Raw genomic sequence first — 21,656 nt, forward strand, 5'->3', positions numbered from 1 at the left:
CCTTATAGGCTTCTTAGAGTGGATAGCTTCCACTTAGAGGGAGGTGATTCCTTTGTCTTTGTTTTTTGAGGCATAAGTTGCCTTGTATACTTCCTGTATGCTTTGCGGCGTTTTGCCTTTTTAATGCATATCCATACTTATCAAAAAATGTCCAATGGAATGGTTAATCTTGTTTGATTCCCAACTGGGTCTACCACTAGTGAAGGTGGTTATACTAAATCAGAACTTTCCACAAATGATTTACGAAAATAATAACAATAATAAAATGAAAAAATAAAAAAAAATTGTGGAGTTAGGGTAGAGACCAAAACAGGTTCTAGGTTAGTTTTTTTTTTTTTGATAGATAGGTTCTAGGTTAGTATAATTGCAAAGATTTTAATGAATAATTTTTCCTTCTCTAGAAAAGGGCCAAGGTGGAAGGAGAATGAATTTGAGAGAAAGCAACTGGAGGTTGGATTGGATTTTTCCTAAGTGTTTAATTGGAAACAACAGCATAGATAGGACAACCAGTTGTGATTCTTTTCTCCAAGATTTGTTATTGAAAATAAATATTGTAATTGTTGAGAGAGAGAAAGAAGAAAGACTTTAATTCTCATTCATGTAATAATTACTTACAATTGAGAAATATATATATATACAAGGCTAGGAGTCCTAACTACCATACATATGACCTATATTAACAAGGAAAACTTATACACTATAAATACATTATATTCAACACTCCTCCTCAAGCTGGAGCATATACGTCATATGAACCAAGCTTGTTACAAATATATTTAATCCTAGGACCTCTGAGAGATTTAGTGAAGATGTCTGCTAGTTGATCATTTGAATTAACAAAACTTGTAGCAACACATCCTGATGCGATCTTCTCTCTAATGAAATGACAGTCAACTTCAATATGTTTGGTCCTTTTATAAAAGACTGGATTGGATGCAATATGTAATGCGGCCTGGTTATCACAGATGAGTTTCATCTGTTCATCCTTTCCAAATCTCAACTCTCGAAGAAGATGTCTCAACCATATGAGTTCAATGTTGCCAAAGCCATAGCTCGATACTCGGCTTCAGCGCTAGATCTGGCCACTACATCTTGTTTCTTACTCTTCCAAGATATTAGATTACCTCCAATAAAAACATAGTACCCTGAAGTGGAACGTCTATCTGTGGGTGAGCCAGCCCAATCTGCATCTGTGTAACCAACAACCTGAGTATGACCTCTGTTCTCGTACAACACACCTTGGCCTGGTGTACTTTTGATATATCGAAGAATGCGGATTACGGCATCCCAATGGCTATCACATGGTGACTGTAGGAATTGACTAACAACACTCACAGGAAAAGAAATGTCTGGACGAGTAATGGTGAGATAGTTCAATTTACCTACAAGGCGTCGATATCTCCCGGGGTCTCCTAAAGGCTCCCCCTATCCTGGTACAAGTTTGACATTCGGATCCATAGGTGTGTCTACCGGTTTACAGTCTAACATACCGGTTTCTTCTAGGATGTCTAAAGCATACTTCCTTTGGGAAAGGACCACACCAGAACTGGATTGAGCTATCTCAATTCCCAAGAAATACTTGAGTTTCCCCAAGTCTTTGGTCTGAAAGTAGGTAAAAAGATGTTGCTTTAGTTTCTGAATACCATCTTGATCACTGCCTGTAATGACGATGTCGTCCACATAAACAACCAGATAAATACACTGCCCCAAAGAGTTATGATGATAGAAAACTGAATGGTCTGTTGTACTGCGAAGCATGCCAAACTCTTGAACAACAGAACTAAAACGGCCAAACCATGCTCGAGGAGATTGTTTCAAGCCATATAGAGAACGGCGTAACCTGCACACTATACCAGACTCCCCCTGAGCAACAAAACCAGGAGGTTGCTCCATATAAACTTCCTCGGCAAGATCACCATGAAGGAAGGTATTTTTAATATCCGACTGATAAAGAGGCCAAGAACACATAGCAGCCATGGAGAGAAGCAGACGAATAGACGTAATCTTGGCAACAGGAGAGAATGTGTCACCATAATCAGAACCATAAACATGAGTATAGCCTTTAGCAACTAAGCGGGCCTTAAGGCGATCAACCTGACCATCAGGACCAACCTTAACTGCGTAGACCCAACGACAACCAACGGTAGATTTACTAGAGGGTAAAACAACAAGATCCCAAGTGCCATTAGAGTGTAGAGCAGCCATTTCATCCACTATTGACTGTCGCCAGCCTGGATGGGAAAGAGCTTCATGGGTGCTCTTTGGAAGAGAAACAGAGGATATAGCAGAAAAAAAAGCAGAATAGGGTGAAGATAATCGATGATAACTCAAAAAATTGTAAATAGGATGAGGATTACGAGTAGAGCGAGTACCTTTCCGAACAGCAATGGGTAAGTCATTAGGAGAAGGCAGAGCCGGGGCAGGTGAAGCCGAAGGGATAGGAAGTGAGTCAGCAGGTGCCTCAGTAAAAGGGAGAGGAGCAACGACACGAGGGCAACGATGATAAACCTGAAGTGGTCGAGGAGGCATAGCATCAGGTGGGGAGACAATGGGAATAGGCAAGACTTCAGAAACAGGAAGAGACTCAGAAGTGGTGGAAAAGAATGGTGAGTCCTCAAAGAAGGTGACATCAGCGGAGATAAAGTATCGATGAGTCTCAAGGGAATAACAACGATAACCCTTCTGAAGTCTGGAGTATCCCAAGAAGAGACACTTCATGGCTTTGGCGGAAAGCTTGTCCTGTCCAGGAGTGAGAATATGAACAAAGCAAGTACAACCAAAGACACGAGGAGGAAGGAAATAAAGTGGTTGGTCAGGGAAGAGAAGGGAGTGAGGAATCTGATTGTGTAAGACAGAGGAGGGCATACGATTAATCAAATAACAAGCGGTAAGAACAGCGTCCCCCCAAAAACGAAAAGGAACATTACTATGGAGGAGGATAGTACGAGCTGTCTCAACAAGATGTCGATTCTTGCGTTCAGCTACCCCATTTTGTTGAGGAGTATGAGCACAAGAAGACTGATGAAGAATCCCATGATGAGACATAAACGAAGTAAATGGGGCTGAAAAATATTCCCTGGAATTGTTACTGCGTAACACACGAATAGAAATATTGAACTGGGTTTGGATTTCAGTATAAAATTTCTGGAAAATAGAGAATAACTCAGCTCGATTTTTCATTAAAAATAACCAAGTACATCGAGAATAGTCATCAATGAAAGTGACAAAATACTGAAATCCTAAAGTAGACGCAGTCCGACAAGGACCCCAAACATCAGTGTGGACAAGCTCAAAAGGAGACTTTGTCCGATTATTCAAACGCTTTGGGAACGAGACACGAGTATGTTTCCCAAGCTGACATGACTCACACGGAAGCGACGACAAAGTGGAAAAACGAGGGACCATTTTCTGGGACTTGGAGAGACTAGGGTGGCCCAGACGATTGTGAATGAGGAGAGGAGCATTAGTGGAAATGCAAACTGTAGGAGATGAATCCGAGGTGAGGTGATAGAGGCCTTGAGACTCACGTCCTATGCCAATCGTCTTCCCCGTACTTCGGTCCTGCAAGGTCACAAATTTATCAGAAAAGGTAAGTAATGAATGATAAATGTAATGGAAAATGTCATGAAATTTATAGTTATTGCAAAAAAAAAAAAAAACACACACACATGGAGTTAGAGCAGAGACCAAAACAGGTTCTAGGTTAGTATAATTGCCAAGATCTTAATGAATAATTTTGCCTTTAATATTAAAGAAAAGGACCAAGGTGGAAGGAGAATGAATTTGAGAGAAAGTAACTGGAGGTTGGATTGGACCTTTTCTAAGTGTTTAATGGGAAACAACAACATAGATAGGACAACCAGTTGTGATTCTTTTCTCCAAGATTTGTTATTGAAAATAAATATTGTAATGAATGATAAATGTAGTGGAAAATATCATGAAATTTATAGGTACTACTAAAAAAAAAAAAAAACACAAAAGCTTAGAATACTGGAAAATGTTATGAAATTTGTAGCTATTGCAAAAATAATAAAATAAAATAAAAATAAAACACATACACACACACATAAACACACAAAAGCTTAGAATACTTAAAAAAAAAAAAAAACTGAATTCCAGGTTCTGTTTCTTTCCCTGTATCTTCTGTGGGGATGGGGGCTTCTTCTGCTTCTCTTTTCTTTGAGCTTGGTTGAGAATTGGGGTTTAATGAGTTCGATTCGCAGAATCGAAGTCTGCTGGTGAGCGGGACTGGAGAGGGCTTCCTTGTTGTTGATTCAGACCTGTTGAGGATGATTTGGCTGATAGGAGTGTGGTGGTGTTCCTGACCAGTAAGGGGAAAAAGATAGTAGCTGAGGACGTGGGTAAAAGTAGAGGGAAGAGGGGTTCTGAGGTCTATGCTGAGAAGGAAGAGGGTTAGTTGGAAACTTGGTCTTTAGGCAGGTTTGCCGAGTTCAACAATTTCTTGGGTATGCTAGCAGAGGGGTTTGAGGATGAGATCTTGACACTTCTTAACAAGATCAGGGTAAGAAAGGAAAAAGAGGGATGTGTGTACAGTAGCAGAAAATGTAAACCCGAGTCTTCATGTTTTGAAAGAGAGTGGTTTAGAGGCGGTAAGGAGCGAAGAAGATTGGGCTATTCTCTCAAGTGATAAATGAAGTTAGGAATTTTATCTTGGAACATGAGAGGGGTTAATGACAACAATAAAAGAATGGTTATAAAGTCTTTAATTAAAGTGCAAAGGGTAGACTTGGTCTACCTATAGGAAACTAAAGTCAAATTTATGTCGACTAGTTTGGCGTGCAGCTTAGGAGCAAGCGAATTTTTAGAGTGGGGAGTGTTGAACTCAAGGGGGGCAGCAGGTGGGGTCCTAGTCTTTTGGGATAATAGGGTGCTGGATTTGGTGGGAATGGACGTAGGTGAGCACTTAATTTCTTGCCACTTCAAAAATTGCGAGGACAGTTTTGTTTGGATTTTCTCGAGGTTTATGGCCCTTCCATTGGAGTAATAGAGAGGGTATGTGGGCAGAGTTGGGGGCCATTAAGGGGCTTTGGAATGACACGTGGTGTATCAGATATGATTTTAGCATAGCCAGATTGTGGAAATGTGGGTGATTGTTAACGCTAAAGTCTCATTTTTTGTGGGAAATGTAAGGACGGCTAAGTTTTGGAAGGATAGGGGGTATGGTAATGGGCCATTGTGTGCTTCTTTCCCCTCCTTATATACCTTAGCTAGCTCAAAGGAGGCATGGGTAGTGGATTTGTGGAATCAGTCTAACGTTAATGGTTGTTAGACTCCTAGTTTCTCTAGGAATCTAAATGATTAAGAGATTGATATCATGGAGCATTTTCTTGTGAAGATAAGGTGATATGGCTGGAGATGAAGAGCGGTTCTTTCTTTGTGAAGTCCCTTTACGCTTGTCTAGAGCATGGGAGTTCAACCCTGTTCTCAAAAGCTGTTGTTTGAAACTCTTGGGTTTTGCCTAAGGCAAGTTTCATTACTAGGGAGGCTTCATGGGGTATAGTTCTGACATAGATCAACTCTAGAGGAGAGGGTGGTCTCTTACTAACAAATGCTTCCTTTGTCATATTTAGGAGTCGATTGACCACATCCTACTTCATTGTGGTGTAGCAAGAGCTTTGTGGTAGCTTTTATTCTTTCTCTTTAGTGTTTCTTGGGTAGTGTCCTCCTCAGTAAGCGAGATTCTGTTGGGTTGGTGTGGGTCCTGTGAAGGAAGGAAGTGGAAAAGAGTGTGGAGCAACTCCTTTGTGCCTCTTTTAAACAATTTGAAAGGAGAGAAATAGAAGATTGTTTGAAAATGAGGAGCTCTTTGTCTTATGACTAAAAAACTTGTTCCTTTATAACTTGTTTTCTTGGACCAAGGTTGTACATATCTATTAGCCCAACATTCTTATGTGATTTTATTGATTGGTTGGGTTCTCACTAAGGGAGGGAGTAGTTTTGTTTCCCTTTTCCTTTTTTTTGGCCATCTCTTAGCAGCTGTTGTATACGTCCTGTGTACCTTTTTTTTTTATAATTTTTATATCAAAAACGAAGAAACATGTATTAATAGTAGTAAATATACAATAAAGCCTCTATAGTAGTAAGAGGAGGATGAGAGGTCCTTCCCTCAAAAACAGAAATTGAACAAAGAAGAAAGCACCCCACTATAGAAAACAATATACAAAGAAATCTTCAACTATCGCAAATTTTTGAATCACAAACTGCAGTCCAATTGAGTTGTAAAACACTAAGAGAAACTCCTTTAAAAGCTGCAACACAAGAGGCCCAAAGAGAGGAATAGAAGAGAAGTAAATCCCTTAACATTCCTTCCGATCTTCCTTTATCTTCAAAAATCCTAGCGTTTCTCTCTTGCTACACAATCCACAGAAGAGAAGCTGCAGTACACATCCTGTGTACTTTGGTGTGCTCTTTTTGATGCTTTTAATGCATTTCTTGTTTACCAATCAAAAAAATACTCCAAAAACTTGAAGATAAAAGCATTATAACTTTCCATTTCCTCTTACAAAAAAGATGGACATCTTCCCATGTTTACTCTTCCCATTTTCACTCCTTACCATGTTATTATGTGTGGACAACACTTCTTTTTCAACACAAATAGTTGATTTCATTGTTTCTCACTCTTGCCTTGTTTCCCCCACAACAATACATGGCACCTCTTTAACCTATTTTCATTTCCCTGCTCTCCAACCATCAAAGAGAGCATGCTGGATCATGAAATCAAATTGGCACCAAATCAGCAAGTATTGATAAAGCTAAGAGATCAGTATCCAGAAAACAATAAGAAATAGTTGCTATTAAATTATAAATTAGAAATCTAGTTGGCTCTTAACATCAACGACTCGTCATGTCAAACAAATTCAGTACAAGGAGGGAAAGCCCAAGAAAATTCAAAGGACTATTTCAAGAAAACAAAGTATTGGATTTACTATAATCATTTTCAGAATCGGTTTTGTGTGTTGCAACCAAAATCATTTTTGCCCAAATCTAGCAAAATCTATTTGACTTGACTTTAGAGGTTTCTTTTCCCAACACATTTTAAGAATCGGTTTTGTGTTTCATTTTCTTTTATCTTCGGAGGTCTCATTTTACCATATCTAGCTAAATCATTGAATAATAAAAAAGAAGACTTCTAAAAAAAAACAAGGGAAAATAAAATGAGGGGAAAAGAACTATATATGATTTACAATGTGGTTGAAGATGGAATCAAAACCAAAGAATGGGAACTATACCTAGTTTGATGCAGATACATCATATGTTGTTATGAATAAAATGTACAAAGAATGAAGAAATGGGGGTGATACACACAGAGAAAGGAGCTTGGGGCCGACAAAGTGCAATTGTATGTCAAGAAGGGTGTCCCAAGGGAGACATGCTAGTGGAGACACTCTCAAGCAGAGGTAGAGAAGGAGTCACTTGAGAACACAAAGAACACTTCTTTGATAACATAGAACACCCCTTGTTTTTTTGTTTTCTAAGTAGTCAAAAATAGGAGAAAACACCTTTAGAATGTTCTTTGAAAACAAGGGTTTTAGGAACATGTAGAGCACTGAGAAAATGAAGACCACTACTCCCAAACATGTTTTCGAGTGACTTCTGTTTTAGAGAACAAAAAATAGTTTCCAAAAACACTTCCCAAATAGACCCTTTATTTCTCCTCTCTTTTTTGGGTGTCAGCTAGTATAATATTTTTGACACCCCTTTTAGCATTATATTGTTAGATTGGGACCTAGTATTCAAATCTCGTCAAGGAAAATACTGATGTAGGACAAACGTTGAATGGATGCCTATAATCAAGTTGGTGGGCTATGCTTTTTATTTTTTAGGGTTTAAAGAGAGGAGCAAGGAATAAAGTTTATGAAAGCAAAATAAAGCGAAATAAAAATATATATATAAAAAAAAAAGATAAGAAGAAGAAGAGATAGAAACCTTAGAGTCTTGTTAAGACCTTCTAGGAGTCTCAATTGGAAGAAAGTCAATGGAGTTGTGGCGGTTGAGAGGAGGGAGGGGGGGACGGTGAGGCAATGCCAAGGCTTTTTGGGGTTGCAATCATGGCTTCTGTGCTCGTGACAGTAGAAAGAAGTGAAGGGAGCAGTCAAGGTGATCTGAACAAAAGCCTTGGCTCTCTCTTAGTGCCTTTGGTGGACTCACGGGTAGCAATCACTGATGAAGCAGTGGAGGCAAACTAACATCCTTCTTTTGTGCTCTCTTATTCGGGACCTACGACCCTAGGTTTAAAGTTGTGGGTGCAAGATGGGTCCTTGGAGCTTTTAGGGAAGGTGGTGAAGGGACCTTCAGTATCGGAGGCTAGAATTGAGGAGGTGGACCCTCTTAGGGATGCAAGTTTGGGAGGCATGGTGGAGGGGAGGAGTTTGTGTGTCTTCCTAGCGGTTTTGTCGCATTCTCCAATTGTTTGGGGTTGCTAGTTTTAGGTTTCGAAAAGGAAATCAGCCGTCCTCTTAGAAAATTGGAATAGAAGAAAGGTCATGGGGTTAAGGTGTTAGGGGGAAGGCAAAAATCCATGTCCTCTTTGTGGCTTGAGAAGGAAATCCAAAGGCTTGAGTGCTCCGTCAATTACAATAGTGCTCCATCCACGATAAAAGGAAAGGGGAGGGGGGTGGGGACTTAACGGCAAGGGTGTCTATTGGCCACTAGTGTTTAATTTATTATGCTAGGGGTTTTTTTGTTTGTTTTGGGTAGGGGTTTATGTTTCTATTTTTAGGTTTCTGCTAGGGGATTTGTAGCCCCCATGGGAGCTAGGTGTTGGTGGGAAGGTGGGTTTCTCTTTTCTTTTCTTGCTTGCCTTTGGGCCATATCTGTGTACTCCGTGTGTACTTTGTTGCGCCTTTTTACTTATTTGCCTATAAACAAAAAAAAAAAAAAAAAAAAAAAAAGGAATTGTAACACTTACAAAAAAACTAATATTATTTAGTCACCAATCAATACTTTGGTTTACTTCAATTAGCTTTATTTATAGGTTTCTCTAAGACATTCAAAGTCTACTAGGATTCAAATAACCCATTATGATTCTAATTCACCTATCTTATAACATAATTAGCTACTTTTAATTTGACTCCAATCCATACTAATCCTAATTTAATTCCAACTAATACTAATCTTACTTAAAGTTAATTTATGTCTTTCCTTCCCTTCTTGAATATACTTTAAAAAGCTTTCCCCTATCAATTGACTCTAACTTGAAAAAAACCTCCACCTCGAGTACTATTGATTTTCCATGGCTAATTGAAATCCCAAACAATTCCTTCCACCCTTTCTTTCTTCATCGACTCTTTATTGTGGTAAGATAGGATCTTAAGATCTTTTAAACTTGTTCAATTTTATGTAAGACAAGTACTAAATTTCAAAAGATTTTCGAAGGTTGTGAAACAATTTGATAGTTCTCGAAATAATTATGAGTCATTAGCAAGCTTGTGGCAAGTTGTATGTCATGGATGGGAGGAGGTCCATTAGGCAATTATGCAGGCCTCAAGTTAGAAAAATCAAGGATATTCTGTACTCCTATTGGATATTCCTTATCTTTCTCTTTAAATTCATCCACTTCCTGTGCCATTAAAGCAAAAATAAGTTTAGTTTCTGTGCTCTCTATTTCACATTGACACATGGTAAATAACTTTTTTGGTTGTGCCTCATTCGACTTCTTAACAGGTGGAACTTTTTTCATTGGACAAAGTATCTTCTTATGCCCATTGTGTATGAGAGTATATGTATTTTCATAGCAATCATGCTGAACCTTTCTATAAAAAAGCCAAGGTCTTCCAAACAAAATGTTACTCACTTTTGTTGGTAAGACCTCACACCATACAAACTCTTTAAAGTGCTTACCAAAAAGGAATGTGACCAAGCAATGGTAACTTACTCGAATGGAGGTGTTGTTAACCCATGGTACTTGGAATAGATTTGGATGTTTCTTTGTTTTTAGGTTTAGCTTCTCAACAAGCTCTTGTTAAGCTATATTTAAACTGCTAAATCCATCAATAACAATGGTACATAAGCTCCCTTGACAAGAGATACGTGTGTGGAAAATGCTATGCCGCCGATCTTCTTCTCTTTTCACCTTTGGGATGGCTAACAAATGTCATATTACAAGACTATGGCGTTATGTCATACCATTATAGTAATTACATTCTTCACTAAGGTGGTGTTTGTTTTTTTACTTAATTCTAAATAGAACCTTAATGCTTAATAGTGTTAAATATTAGGTTGTTTGTTTTTGTAGTATTTTATTTTTATTAAGCATTAAAAAGTAAAAGACCAATATGTTATTTTTTCTATTTAAAAAAAGTTACATATTTTGGCTTTTTCTATTTAGTAAAAAGTTTATAATAAGTTATGAAAAAGTAGAAAAACAAACAACCTAAATTCTGAAACTAAATAGCTTTAAGCAAAAAGCCAAAAAAACAAACACCATCTAAGTTCATCTTCATTGTGGGTCTCCTCTTCTTTGGATAATTTTCCAATTCAAATTCTGGTTCTTCAACACAAAAGTGTAAACTTTTGCTTGGACGCACAAAAATATAATGTCCATGCCCACCACCCTTCACAGGCTATTAATTCATTGGATGAGTTTCCAGATACAACAGTTACTTTTTCTCCTAACCAATGTATCATATTGTTGTAGAATATCCAATGTTTAAGCTTGATATGCTCACATTAGATGGAAAATTTGAGTTACTGAATTTTGTCCTATTACTCTCCCTTTATGGATTTTTTATTTGATGTTTTATTTTTTAGGTACGGTGGAACCATTACAAATCAGATTAAGAGACTTGGGGCTTCCTGTGATTGGACAAGGGAACACTTTACCCTTGATGAGAAGCTAAGTTGTAAGACAGTTTTCTAACCAGTAAAACTCCAACCAATTTCAAAAGTTTGGATTGTCTTCATATATTTGGTAGAAGGATAGCATTTGAGGTCTAATTGTTAAGTTTTATACAACATGGATGTGAAGCTTGATTTTGTTGTTTGTCAAATTATTTGTTAAATTTGTACCGTGGTTTTTATATGCTTTTGAAATTGTCTATTAAAAGTTTAATAATTTAACACCTTGTAATATGTTCTGAGGCCATGATTTTTAATTGTTTCAGGGGCTGTAATTGAGGCCTTTGTTAGGCTTCATGAGAGAGGCTTAATTTATCAAGGTATAATCTAAATTACTTTACCAAATATTTTGATGGTTGTAGCTCAATAGCAACTTTTTTTTTTTTTTTTTAATACCTAACTTGAAAATTTAGGGTAGATTTTTGAGTTTGTGAACACCGTTATCTAAAAGCTAGGTTATTCGTTGACTAGATGTTTTCAAATAAATAATTGATTTGTTTAACATTATATCATGTGGTTTAACTATAAATTGTACCATCAAGGGGTTTCTAGGCAATGTAGCTGATACTTGGTTTATTTAAAATATAAGAAGTTAAACATAAGGGTTTCAAGAAACATTTGCCAGTTGCTGGAGGAAGCTAAATTCAATGCCTGCAACTCTTTGGGTCTGTTTGTGTCAAAGTAGAACTTCAATCTTTCTTTCTATTGGACCATCGTGGATGTTCGACAGTTCTCTTAGAGTATCAGCAGAATTATTAATAGCCTCTTGTAATGGTAAGCAAGATAGTATTTCCTCTATGATACTGCTGTTGCTTGTTTTCTTTGCTCTTCAGTTTGATACACAGATAAAGAATACCTTTGGTAATCATAAGTGAAGTATGGTTTTTTCCAATTTCCTGCCACTAGAATTCTATATTTCTTCAAGAACTATGTTTGCTTGGATTCATAACTTGATGCAGCACAACAACACAGAGTGACAAGAATTTTGTTGTCAACAAAGAAGAGAGCTATATAATTGTTCCACAAAAAATAATAAGTTGATTGCTTGGGGCCACTCACTTAAGAGGGGACACTTGCTCACTCTCCTGAAAATGCACTCATGTCTCTGATGGTGGCTAAGAAAATTCAGCAGACCCTCATTTCTCCTTTTCTTACAAAACTTAAATAGTTGGAGGAAAATTTCAAAATTCAAAAGTTGGAAGTCAGCCTTTTTCTTCTTTGCTCTTTTCCAAGAAAAAGAAAAAGAAAAAATGTTGGCTAGCTTTCATTAGTCACTAATGTCAACTTTCTTGTAGCTGTTTTGAGCTCACATTTTGTTGATCTCTGTTTACTTGAAACTTCATTATCCTAATGCTTCTCTTTCACTGAAAAACAATCTAATAGTAAGTCAGATTTATTCTTACTGCTACACTCAACTTCATGCAACAAATCCTTGGTCTGAGTTACTTTGGGTTGGCTACTTGAATCCTTTCTGCCATATTGCTCCACTTAGGTCCCCAACTAAATAACTGCCAATTATCTCACTGCTTGAATCCATATTTGTTTTGCCCTCCCTCTTGTTTCTTTCTGCCTTAAACTTGAATCAAGTCACTCTTCTGCACTGGTCAGTGATTGGTGTTTGCTGCACATGGTGAATCATCGTGGACCACTCTCTTATCTTGTCCTCAGTATATGTCATCTCTGGCTTCTTGGGAATGCATGCATTTCTATTCCATATTTTCTTGTATTGCCACCCATCCATTTTGACATCCTTCCCCCTGGCTGCTGCATCACATAATCATGCTAAATAATAGATTGCATCACAAGTTGTCTCAAATTCATGTTTAACCATCTGAAAATCCGCTATGATTCAATGTTGACCAATGTTGAAAATATTGATATTGGTGGAAATATTGTGACCAATTTTTTGGGATGGAAAATTGTAAAATTAAAAAAGTTGAGGAAATTAAAAAAAACAAATGAAAATGTTGGATGAAACTTTTTTTTTTTTTTTTGTTGATCACAAACAAAGATATATTAATTATATATAAAAAGAACATTAAAAGGATGAGGAGTTCTCCCCACAATTACAAAAACCTGATCAAAACATGATTGAACTTCTCCACTATACAAGGAGCCTATACAAGAAGGTTTAGACCACAAAACAATATACATTGATGTCATCTCCACAAGTCCTAACTAAGCTCCTCTCAATGTTGTCCTAACACTTTTGAACTATACACTGAATGCCAATTAGGCTGAATAACATTGAAAGGAATGGCTTTGAAAGCATTAGGGCAAGAGGCTCAGAAAGAGGAATAGAAATGAAGTAAATCCCATGTCTTTGGTATCCTCCATTTATCTAAAAAATTCTAGCATCTCTCTCGTTGCATAATACAAAGCAATGTGAGACAAACAATTTGCCAAATAGTCTTGCCTCTAATGGAGCTCCTCAAACCACCTATACATGAAATGATCATTGTATCACATATAATCTTGGATGGGACACAATCAATCCTAGCTTATCTGACAACAATGAGAGGAATGCCTTTCAAAGTAATGGTGTAAGAGCCTCAAAAAGAGGAATAAAAGTGAAGCAAATTGCACGTATTTAGCATCCTCCATTTATCCTAAAAATTTTTAAAATCTCTCTTATTTCATAGTCTAAAGCAATGTGAGAATCAATTTACCAAAGGGTCTTGCCTTTAATGGAGCTTTCTAAACCCTTATATAAAATGATCATCATGTTACATATATTCTTGGTTAGGACCAAATCAATCCTAGCTTGTCTGAATAGATTGTGCCAAAACCCTAAAGTTATTAGACAGTGATTAGGCTCTCACATATGGGGCAGAGGGAGACAAGTGCACATGACTCATGAGTGAGGGTAGATATGACTAACTTTCAAGATTCTCAATCTCCAAATTAGTGAGATTGTGATGGAAATTAAGATTCCAAGAAAAAGAAGAAGATTGGCTAAGAATAGCTCAAATGTTAGGATTTTTAATTGTAACATTTCAAGAATATTTGATATTTATTTTATTGGTTGTTTTAGATTTTCATTATCACAAATTTTATTTATTTTTTTGATAAGAAACAAAATATGTACTAAATGTAGGTAAAGAAGTATATTAGAAGGATGAAGAATCCTCCCCATATTTACAAAAATTGATTAAAAAAATGTAAGATTGAAGTCCTTCAGTATACTGAGGAGATATACATCGGTATAGTACCACATAAGGATATACAATATAAAGCATCTCATTACTCCATGAGGGCTAACACATCTCCTTCTACTTTTCTTTTTATCCAAACCCTTTTGATTTGTGCACTAAAACTAATAGGGTTGACCAATATTAAGAGAAGTGTCCTTAAATGCTGTTGTGCAAGAGACCTAGAAAGAGAAATAGAAATGAATTAGATCCCATAGTGCCTTTGATGTCCTCCACTTGTCCTAAAAATTCCTAACATTTCTTTCCTACCACACTATCCAAATCAATGTTAGGTAAAAGGTGCGCTAAAGGAGCTTGCCTCCACTAGTGTTGCCCTATATAAGATGATCACCATGCCATATATACTTCTAGGAGGAGCCCAATCTAAACTGGCTAGTCTCATTAGTCTGTGTCATAGCCTTAAAGTCAATAAACAATGTAAAAAAAGATACTCAACTATTTTTCCACTCTTCATGCACAAAATGCAATAGTTAGGACTAAGAGTTTTGTAAGGTCTTCTCAATTGTAGCATGTCATTAGTGTTTACTTTCTTGTGTGCCACTAGTCAATTATAGGCTGTGACCTTAGATTCTATAAAAATTTAATTGGATTGAAAACAATTGGATTTGATAGATTGGACAAGATTAAGACGAAGGTACCACAAATAAGGCTAAAGAATTCTTCGTCTTCTTGTCTAGAGAAGGAAATTTGAAAGCTTGAATGTTTGGATAATTACAATTGCTCTCCTCTCTTAATCAGGGGAAAGGGCCCCACAGTGGGGGTTTAGTTGTCTCACTTTGAGGTCGCGGTCTTGTTTCCCTGATTGGATGATGGTTTGTAAGTTTAGAAGGGCTTTCGGGCGGCTTATTGTCATTCTGAGGGATAGCTAGCTTTCTAAGGGTTTGGGTTTGGGTGGTTTCTATTAGGCTTACCCCTTTATTCTTTTGCCAGCCTTTAGGCCTTTTTTTTGTATACTGCATGTGTACTTGGTTGTGCCATTTGCTAGCGCTTTTTTATATATTCTCCTATTTACCTATAAAAAAAAAAAACAAAAAAAAAAGGCCAAAAGAAGATGTTAGATAATGTATAGTTATTTAGGTTATTTACTTTTCCTTTTCATTTTCTTTCCTTACTGTATTGTGGGTCCCACTAGCATGTATATATATACCCAAGTCCAATGTGTATTCTTTACAGTTTTTCAATAACAATAATTAGGGATTCTCCCTTTTCTCTCTCACTCTTCACATGGTATCAGAGTCTAGGGAGAAAAAAACCCTAATTATTTCCGGTTTATCCGTGAATCCATTCTGGGAAATCTTTCAGTGACTGTGTTTCATTCCGGTCACCCTTCCCATCTCCTAAAGCTTTCGATCAACCCTCGCCGCTGTCGGAAAATCCTCACTGCCGGCGACTTTTCCGGCGAAGTCCTTTTTCGACACCGACCATACCATCAGGTGTGCAAGGAGGAGATCTTCAACTTTTCTCAAAGTACCGGAGGAAGAATCCCAGCCACGCGCCGACCACGCGCGTCTCTTCTCCGGCGACTTGAATCTCACGCGCCAGCGCGTGAGGGCGCGTGGGGCACTTTCCAGCCATGTGCTTCCACCTCCAGCCTCGCCTGACGCCGTCTAGCCACCCTCCATCTGCGCTTGTGTCATCTGAGCCCTAAAAGTGCATTTTTTGGGGTTTTTTTTGTCTCCGTCGGCCCTCTAAACCGCCTTTCTAGCGACCTCCGGTGACTTCCTCTCCACCCCGAGCCTTACACGTGTCTTCGGAAGTCTGCGATAAGCTGTATTAGGCTCTCTTCGATCCAAACGTATTTCATTCACCAGATAAGTAGATATGACTACTAAAAGTTTCACTTTTTCCTCTGTCATATCTGGATCTCCTATGATTACTTCGGAGAAATTGGTTGGCAGTGAAAATTATTTGTCCTGGTCTGCCTCTGTGAAACTTTGGTTTATGGGTCAAGGTTATGAGGATCACCTTGTTATGCAGGAGGCGGATATCCCTGAGGTTGACAAAGTACAATGGAGGAAGATAGATGCACAATTATGTAGTGTGTTATGGCAATCAGTTGATCCTAAGATTCTGCATCATCTTCGGGCCTACAAAACATGCTTTAAATTTTGGAATCAGACGAAAGGGCTATACACGAATGATATCCAACGTCTTTATAAGGTGGCTTCTTCTATTGTCAATGTCAAACAACAAGACATGGATTTATCTACTTATATTGGCCAGATTGCCTCTCTTAAGGAGGAATTCTTGACCGTGATGCCTCTTACTATTGATGTTGGGGATCAACGCATACAGATCGACAAGTTCTTCATGGTTCTTACGCTTATTGGCCTCCATCTAGATCTCGAGACCGTCTGCGATCAGGTTCTTGGCAGTTCCTCCGTTCCATCCTTGGATGATGTGTTTGCTCGCCTCCTCCGTATCTCCTCCACTCAGACTTTGCCATCTGATAACACTTCAGATTCTTCTGTGTTAGTTTCTCAAACTAACTCTCGAGGAGGACGCAGTGGTAACCGAGGTAGAGGTCAACGTCCTCATTGCACCTATTGCAATAAGCTTGGCCACACTCGTGATCGGTGTTATTAGTTACATGGGCGGCCTCCCTGCACTGCCCACGTGGCCCAGTCATCTGATCCTCAGTCGCTTCAGCCTCCCAGTTCCTCCACATCTCAGGGTATTTTCCTCATTGACAGTGAGTATGACGACTATCTCCGTTATCAGGCCACCAAGTCGGCTTCTGTTGCTTCTATTGCCCAGACTGGTAATGCTTCTGCTTGTCTTACCCACACATCTTCTCTTGGACCTTGGATTCTAGATTCTGACGCTTCTGATCACATATCTGGTAATAAGGATCTTTTCTCTTCTATTACTATTACCTCTGCCTTACCTACTGTTACTTTAGCTAATGGTTCCCAAACTATGGCTAAAGGTTTTGGTTTCGCTGATCCTCTCCTTTCCCTACCTCTCCATTCTGTCCTTTATGCCCTTGAGTGTCCTTTTAATCTTATTTCCATCAGCAAAATAACTCGCACTCTTAACTGTTCTATCACTTTCTCTGATAAATTTGTGACCTTGCAGGACCGGAGTACGGGGAAGACGATTGGCATAGGGCGTGAGTCTCAAGGCTTTTATCACCTCACCTCGCCTTCACCTGCAGTTTGCATTTCCACTGATGCTCCCCTCCTCATCCACAGTCGCCTGGGCCACCCTAGTCTATCCAAGTTCCAGAAAATGGTCCCTAGTTTTTCATCTTTGTCGTCGCTTGCGTGTGAGTCCTGTCAGCTTGGGAAACATATTCGTGTCTCGTTCCCAAAGTGTTTGAATAATCGGGCAAAGTCTTCTTTTGAACTTGTCCACATTGATGTTTGGGGTCCTTGTCGGACCGCGTCTACTTTAGGATTTCAGTATTTTGTCACTTTCATTGATGACTATTCTCGATGTACTTGGTTATTTTTAATGAAAAATCGAGCTGAGTTATTCTCTATTTTCCAGAAATTTTATGCTGCAATCCAAACCCAGTTCCATATTTCTATTCGTGTGTTGCGCAGTGACAATGCCAGGGAATATTTTTCTACACCATTTACTTCATTTATGTCTCAACATGGGATCATTCATCAGTCTTCTTGTACTCATACTCCTCAACAAAATGGGGTAGCTGAACGTAAGAATCGACATTTTGTTGAGACAGCTCGTACTCTCCTTCTACATAGTCATGTTCCTTTTCGTTTTTGGGGGGACGCTGTTCTTACAGCATGTTATTTGATTAATCGTATGCCCTCATCTGTATTACACGATCAGATTCCTCATTCCCTTCTTTTCCCTGACCAACCACTTTATTTCCTTTCTCCTCGTGTTTTTGTTTGTACTTGCTTTGTTCATATTCTCACTCCTGGACAGGACAAACTTTCTGCCAGAGCCACAAAATGCATCTTCTTGGGATATTCCAGACTTCAAAAGGGTTATCGTTGTTATTCCTCTGAGACTCATCGCTACTTTCTCTCCGCTGATGTCACTTTCTTTGAGGACTCACCGTTTTTCTCCACCTCTGAGTCTCTTCCTGTTTCTGAAGTCTTATCCCTTCCCATTATCTCCCCACCTGATGTAGTGCCTTCTCGCCCACTTCAGGTTTATCATTGCCGTCATCGTGTCGCTGTTCCTTCTTCTTTGGCCGCAGTACCTGCTGACTCACCTCCTATCCCTTCGGCTTCTCCTGCCCCGGCTCTGCCTCCTTCTGCTGACTTACCCATTGCTCTTCGGAAAGGTAATCGATCTACTCGTAATCCTCATCCCATTTACAATTTTTTGAGTTACCATCGATTATCTTCACCCTATTCTGCATTTGTTTCTGCTATATCTTCTGTTTCTCTTCCCAAGAGCACCCCTGAGACTCTTTCCCATCCAGGCTGGCGACAGGCAATGGTAGATGAAATGACTGCTTTACACTCCAATGACACTTGGGATCTTGTTGTTTTACCCTTTGGTAAATCTACAGTTGGTTGTCGTTGGGTCTACACAGTTAAGGTTGGCCCTGATGGTCAGGTTGATCGCCTTAAGGCCCGCTTAGTTGCTAAAGGCTATACTCAGGTTTATGGTTCTGATTATGGTGACACTTTCTCTCCTGTTGCCAAGATAGCTTCTGTTCGTCTATTGCTCTCCATGGCTGCTATGTGTTCTTGGCCTCTTTATCAGTTAGATATTAAAAATGCTTTCCTTCATGGGGATCTTGCTGAGGAAGTTTATATGGAGCAACCACCTGGTTTTGTTGCTCAGGGGGAGTCTGGTTTAGTGTGCAGGTTACGCCGTTCTCTATATGGCTTGAAACAATCTCCTTGAGCATGGTTTAGCCGTTTTAGTTCTGTTGTTCAGGAGTTTGGCATGTTCCGCAGTACAGCAGACCATTTCGTTTTTTTATCATCATAACTCTTCGGGGCAGTGTATTTATCTGGTAGTTTATGTGGATGACATCGTCATTACATGCAGTGATCAGAATGGTATTCAAAACCTAAAGCAACACCTTTTTACCCACTTTCAGACTAAAGACTTGGGGAAACTCAAGTATTTCTTAGGGATTGAGATAGCTCAATCCAGTTCCGGTGTGGTTCTTTCCCAAAGGAAGTATGCTTTAAACATCTTGGAAGAAACCGGTATGTTAGACTGTAAACCGGTAGACACTCCTATGGATCCAAATGTCAAACTTATACCAGGACAGGGGGAGCCTTTAGGAGATTCTGGGAGATATCGGCGACTTGTAGGTAAACTGAATTACCTCACCATTACTCGTCCAGACATTTCTTTTCCTGTAAGTGTTGTTAGTCAATTCCTACAGTCACCATGTGATAGCCATTGGGATGCTGTAATCCGCATTCTTCGATATATCAAAAGCACACCAGGCCAAGGTGTGTTGTACGAGAATAGAGGTCATACCCAAGTTGTTGGTTGCACAGATGCAGATTGGGCTGGCTCACCCACAGATAGACGTTCCGCTTCCGGGTATTGTGTTTTTATTGGAGGTAACCTAATATCTTGGAAGAGTAAGAAACAAGATGTAGTGGCCAGATCTAGTGTTGAAGCCGAGTATTGAGCTATGACTCTGGCAACGTGTGAACTCTAATGGCTGAAACATCTTCTTCGGGAGTTGAGATTTGGAAAGGATAAACAGATGAAGCTCATCTGTGACAACCAAGCTGCTTTGCATATTACATCCAATCCAGTCTTCCATGAAAGGACCAAACACATTGAAGTTGACTGTCACTTCATTAGAGAGAAGATCGCATCAGGATGTGTGGCGACTAGTTTTGTCAATTCAAATGATCAACTAGCAGATATTTTTACTAAATCTCTCAGAGGTCCTAGAATTAAATACATTTGTAACAAGCTTGGTGCATATAACATATATGCTCCAGCTTGAGGGGGAGTGTTAGATAATGTATAGTTATTTAGGTTATTTACTTTTCCTTTTCCTTTTCTTTCCTTACTGTATTGTGGGTCCCACTGGCATGTATATATATATACCCAAGTCCAATGTGTATTCTTTACAGTTTTTCAATAACAATAATTAGGGATTCTCCCTTTTCTCTCTCTCTCTTCACAGAAGATAAAGACCAAGTTTTTGCATTTGGGACGGATGGAAACAAGTATGCATGAGTTAGAGAGGATATAGGTCTTTCAAGGTCCTTTATCTCCAAGTTAGTGAGATTACGACGAAAATTGAGGTTCCAAAAAAAAAGGGGGAAGAGATGTTAAGGATAGATGAGATAGGAAGATTTCCAACTGTGACAACTCTAAAAAGACTTGGAAATTGTGAGCACAAAGGTTGATTCCCCTATCATAAATCTTCTCGAAAACAAATTCTTTCCTCATTACCACCACAAAGCAAGTGTGCTTAGAAAAATCTTGAAAAACTTATGCAGGCTTTCTGAGGTCCCACCTGTTAGGTTATGTCCCATAGATGGAGAGAAAAAACTTTCCCTAAGAAACCTTTGAAGCCACTTCCCTAAGGGGGCACAATTCCTTAGAAAAATATTCCTAAACCCCAATTTGCCTTCCACTTGAGGCTTACACACTAGGTTTCAACTGATGAGATGATCTCTCTTACCCTTACCAACCCTTAACCATAGAAAAGATCTTTGCAATTCTCAATCTTTGAGTCCAGTGATGATGGAATCTTGAAAAGAAAGAGGAAATATCTAAGAATGTGAGACAAACATGGTTAAATTAGAATTTATCTTTTCCTTAATGATAAAAAGGCTTTTTCCATCCATTCAATCTCCAAGAGATTTTATCAATCATTGGATCCCGAAAAACGCTTGCTTTTGGGTTCCCCCTAATGGTGGATCGAGGTAGGATAACAACCAATTAGAGACTTTGCAGTTAGGCATCAAAGCCAACCTACTGATTTGGTTCCGACTCATGTTTATATCGGGGAGAGTACTATTGTCTAAATTGATCTTATGTCTTGATATGCGCTAAAAAACCAACAAGATTAGCTTGAGATTTTACAAATCTTCCATACCAACTCTTGAAGAAAAGATGATGTCATTTGCGAATTGCAAATGAGAAACTCTAGTCCTCCTATCCACTATTAAGCCTTCCAATAACCACTCTCCTATTCTCTCAACATCCTACTTGAAACAATAGTTTCAATAGTGAAAAGAAATAGGACAAAAGGATCTCCTTCTTTCAAACCCTTGGTTGCTTTAACTCATTGTGGACCCGCATTTTTCACGTGCGTCCCCACTCGACCGATGAGACTCGCTTTTATTATGTGAAAATTTTGTTTTAGGAAAAGTCGGAGTCGCCACTTATTTTATTTTTATTTTTGAAAGGGAAAATAAAACAAGAAATAAAACCCTAAAGAATGACTCCATAGTTTTTGGAAAAGCATGTCTTTGAAAAAACCCGAGTCTAGGTCCGGCGATTAGGTTACCTATTGGGAAGGTACCTCTCGAAGGTAGCACCCCTCTAAGCCCTAAAAAGGTCTCTACTGACTAAGTTGAGGGAAATGCGGCAATTAATTGATTAATTGAGGGTACCTAGGTAGATTAAGGTGAATTTTAAAAACTGGCATGCCAAACAAGATCAAATCAC

The 21,656-nt window shown here is 38.7% G+C and overlaps 1 protein-coding gene across 2 annotated transcripts in view; it reads left to right on the plus strand.

Annotated features, from left to right (window-relative positions):
- LOC117928051 (valine--tRNA ligase, chloroplastic/mitochondrial 2-like) overlaps nt 1-21,656 on the plus strand; it is a 71,742-nt gene that overhangs the window by 16,056 nt on the left and 34,030 nt on the right. For both annotated transcript variants that reach the window (XM_034847817.1, XM_034847818.1), the window contains 2 exons: nt 10,771-10,862; nt 11,124-11,177. In XM_034847817.1, the coding sequence (XP_034703708.1) occupies nt 10,771-10,862; nt 11,124-11,177 (146 nt within the window). The remainder of the gene's footprint in view (nt 1-10,770; nt 10,863-11,123; nt 11,178-21,656) is intronic.

The sequence above is a fragment of the Vitis riparia genome, chromosome 13 (genome assembly GCF_004353265.1).
Source record: "Vitis riparia cultivar Riparia Gloire de Montpellier isolate 1030 chromosome 13, EGFV_Vit.rip_1.0, whole genome shotgun sequence".
Classification (NCBI taxonomy): Eukaryota; Viridiplantae; Streptophyta; class Magnoliopsida; order Vitales; family Vitaceae; genus Vitis; species Vitis riparia.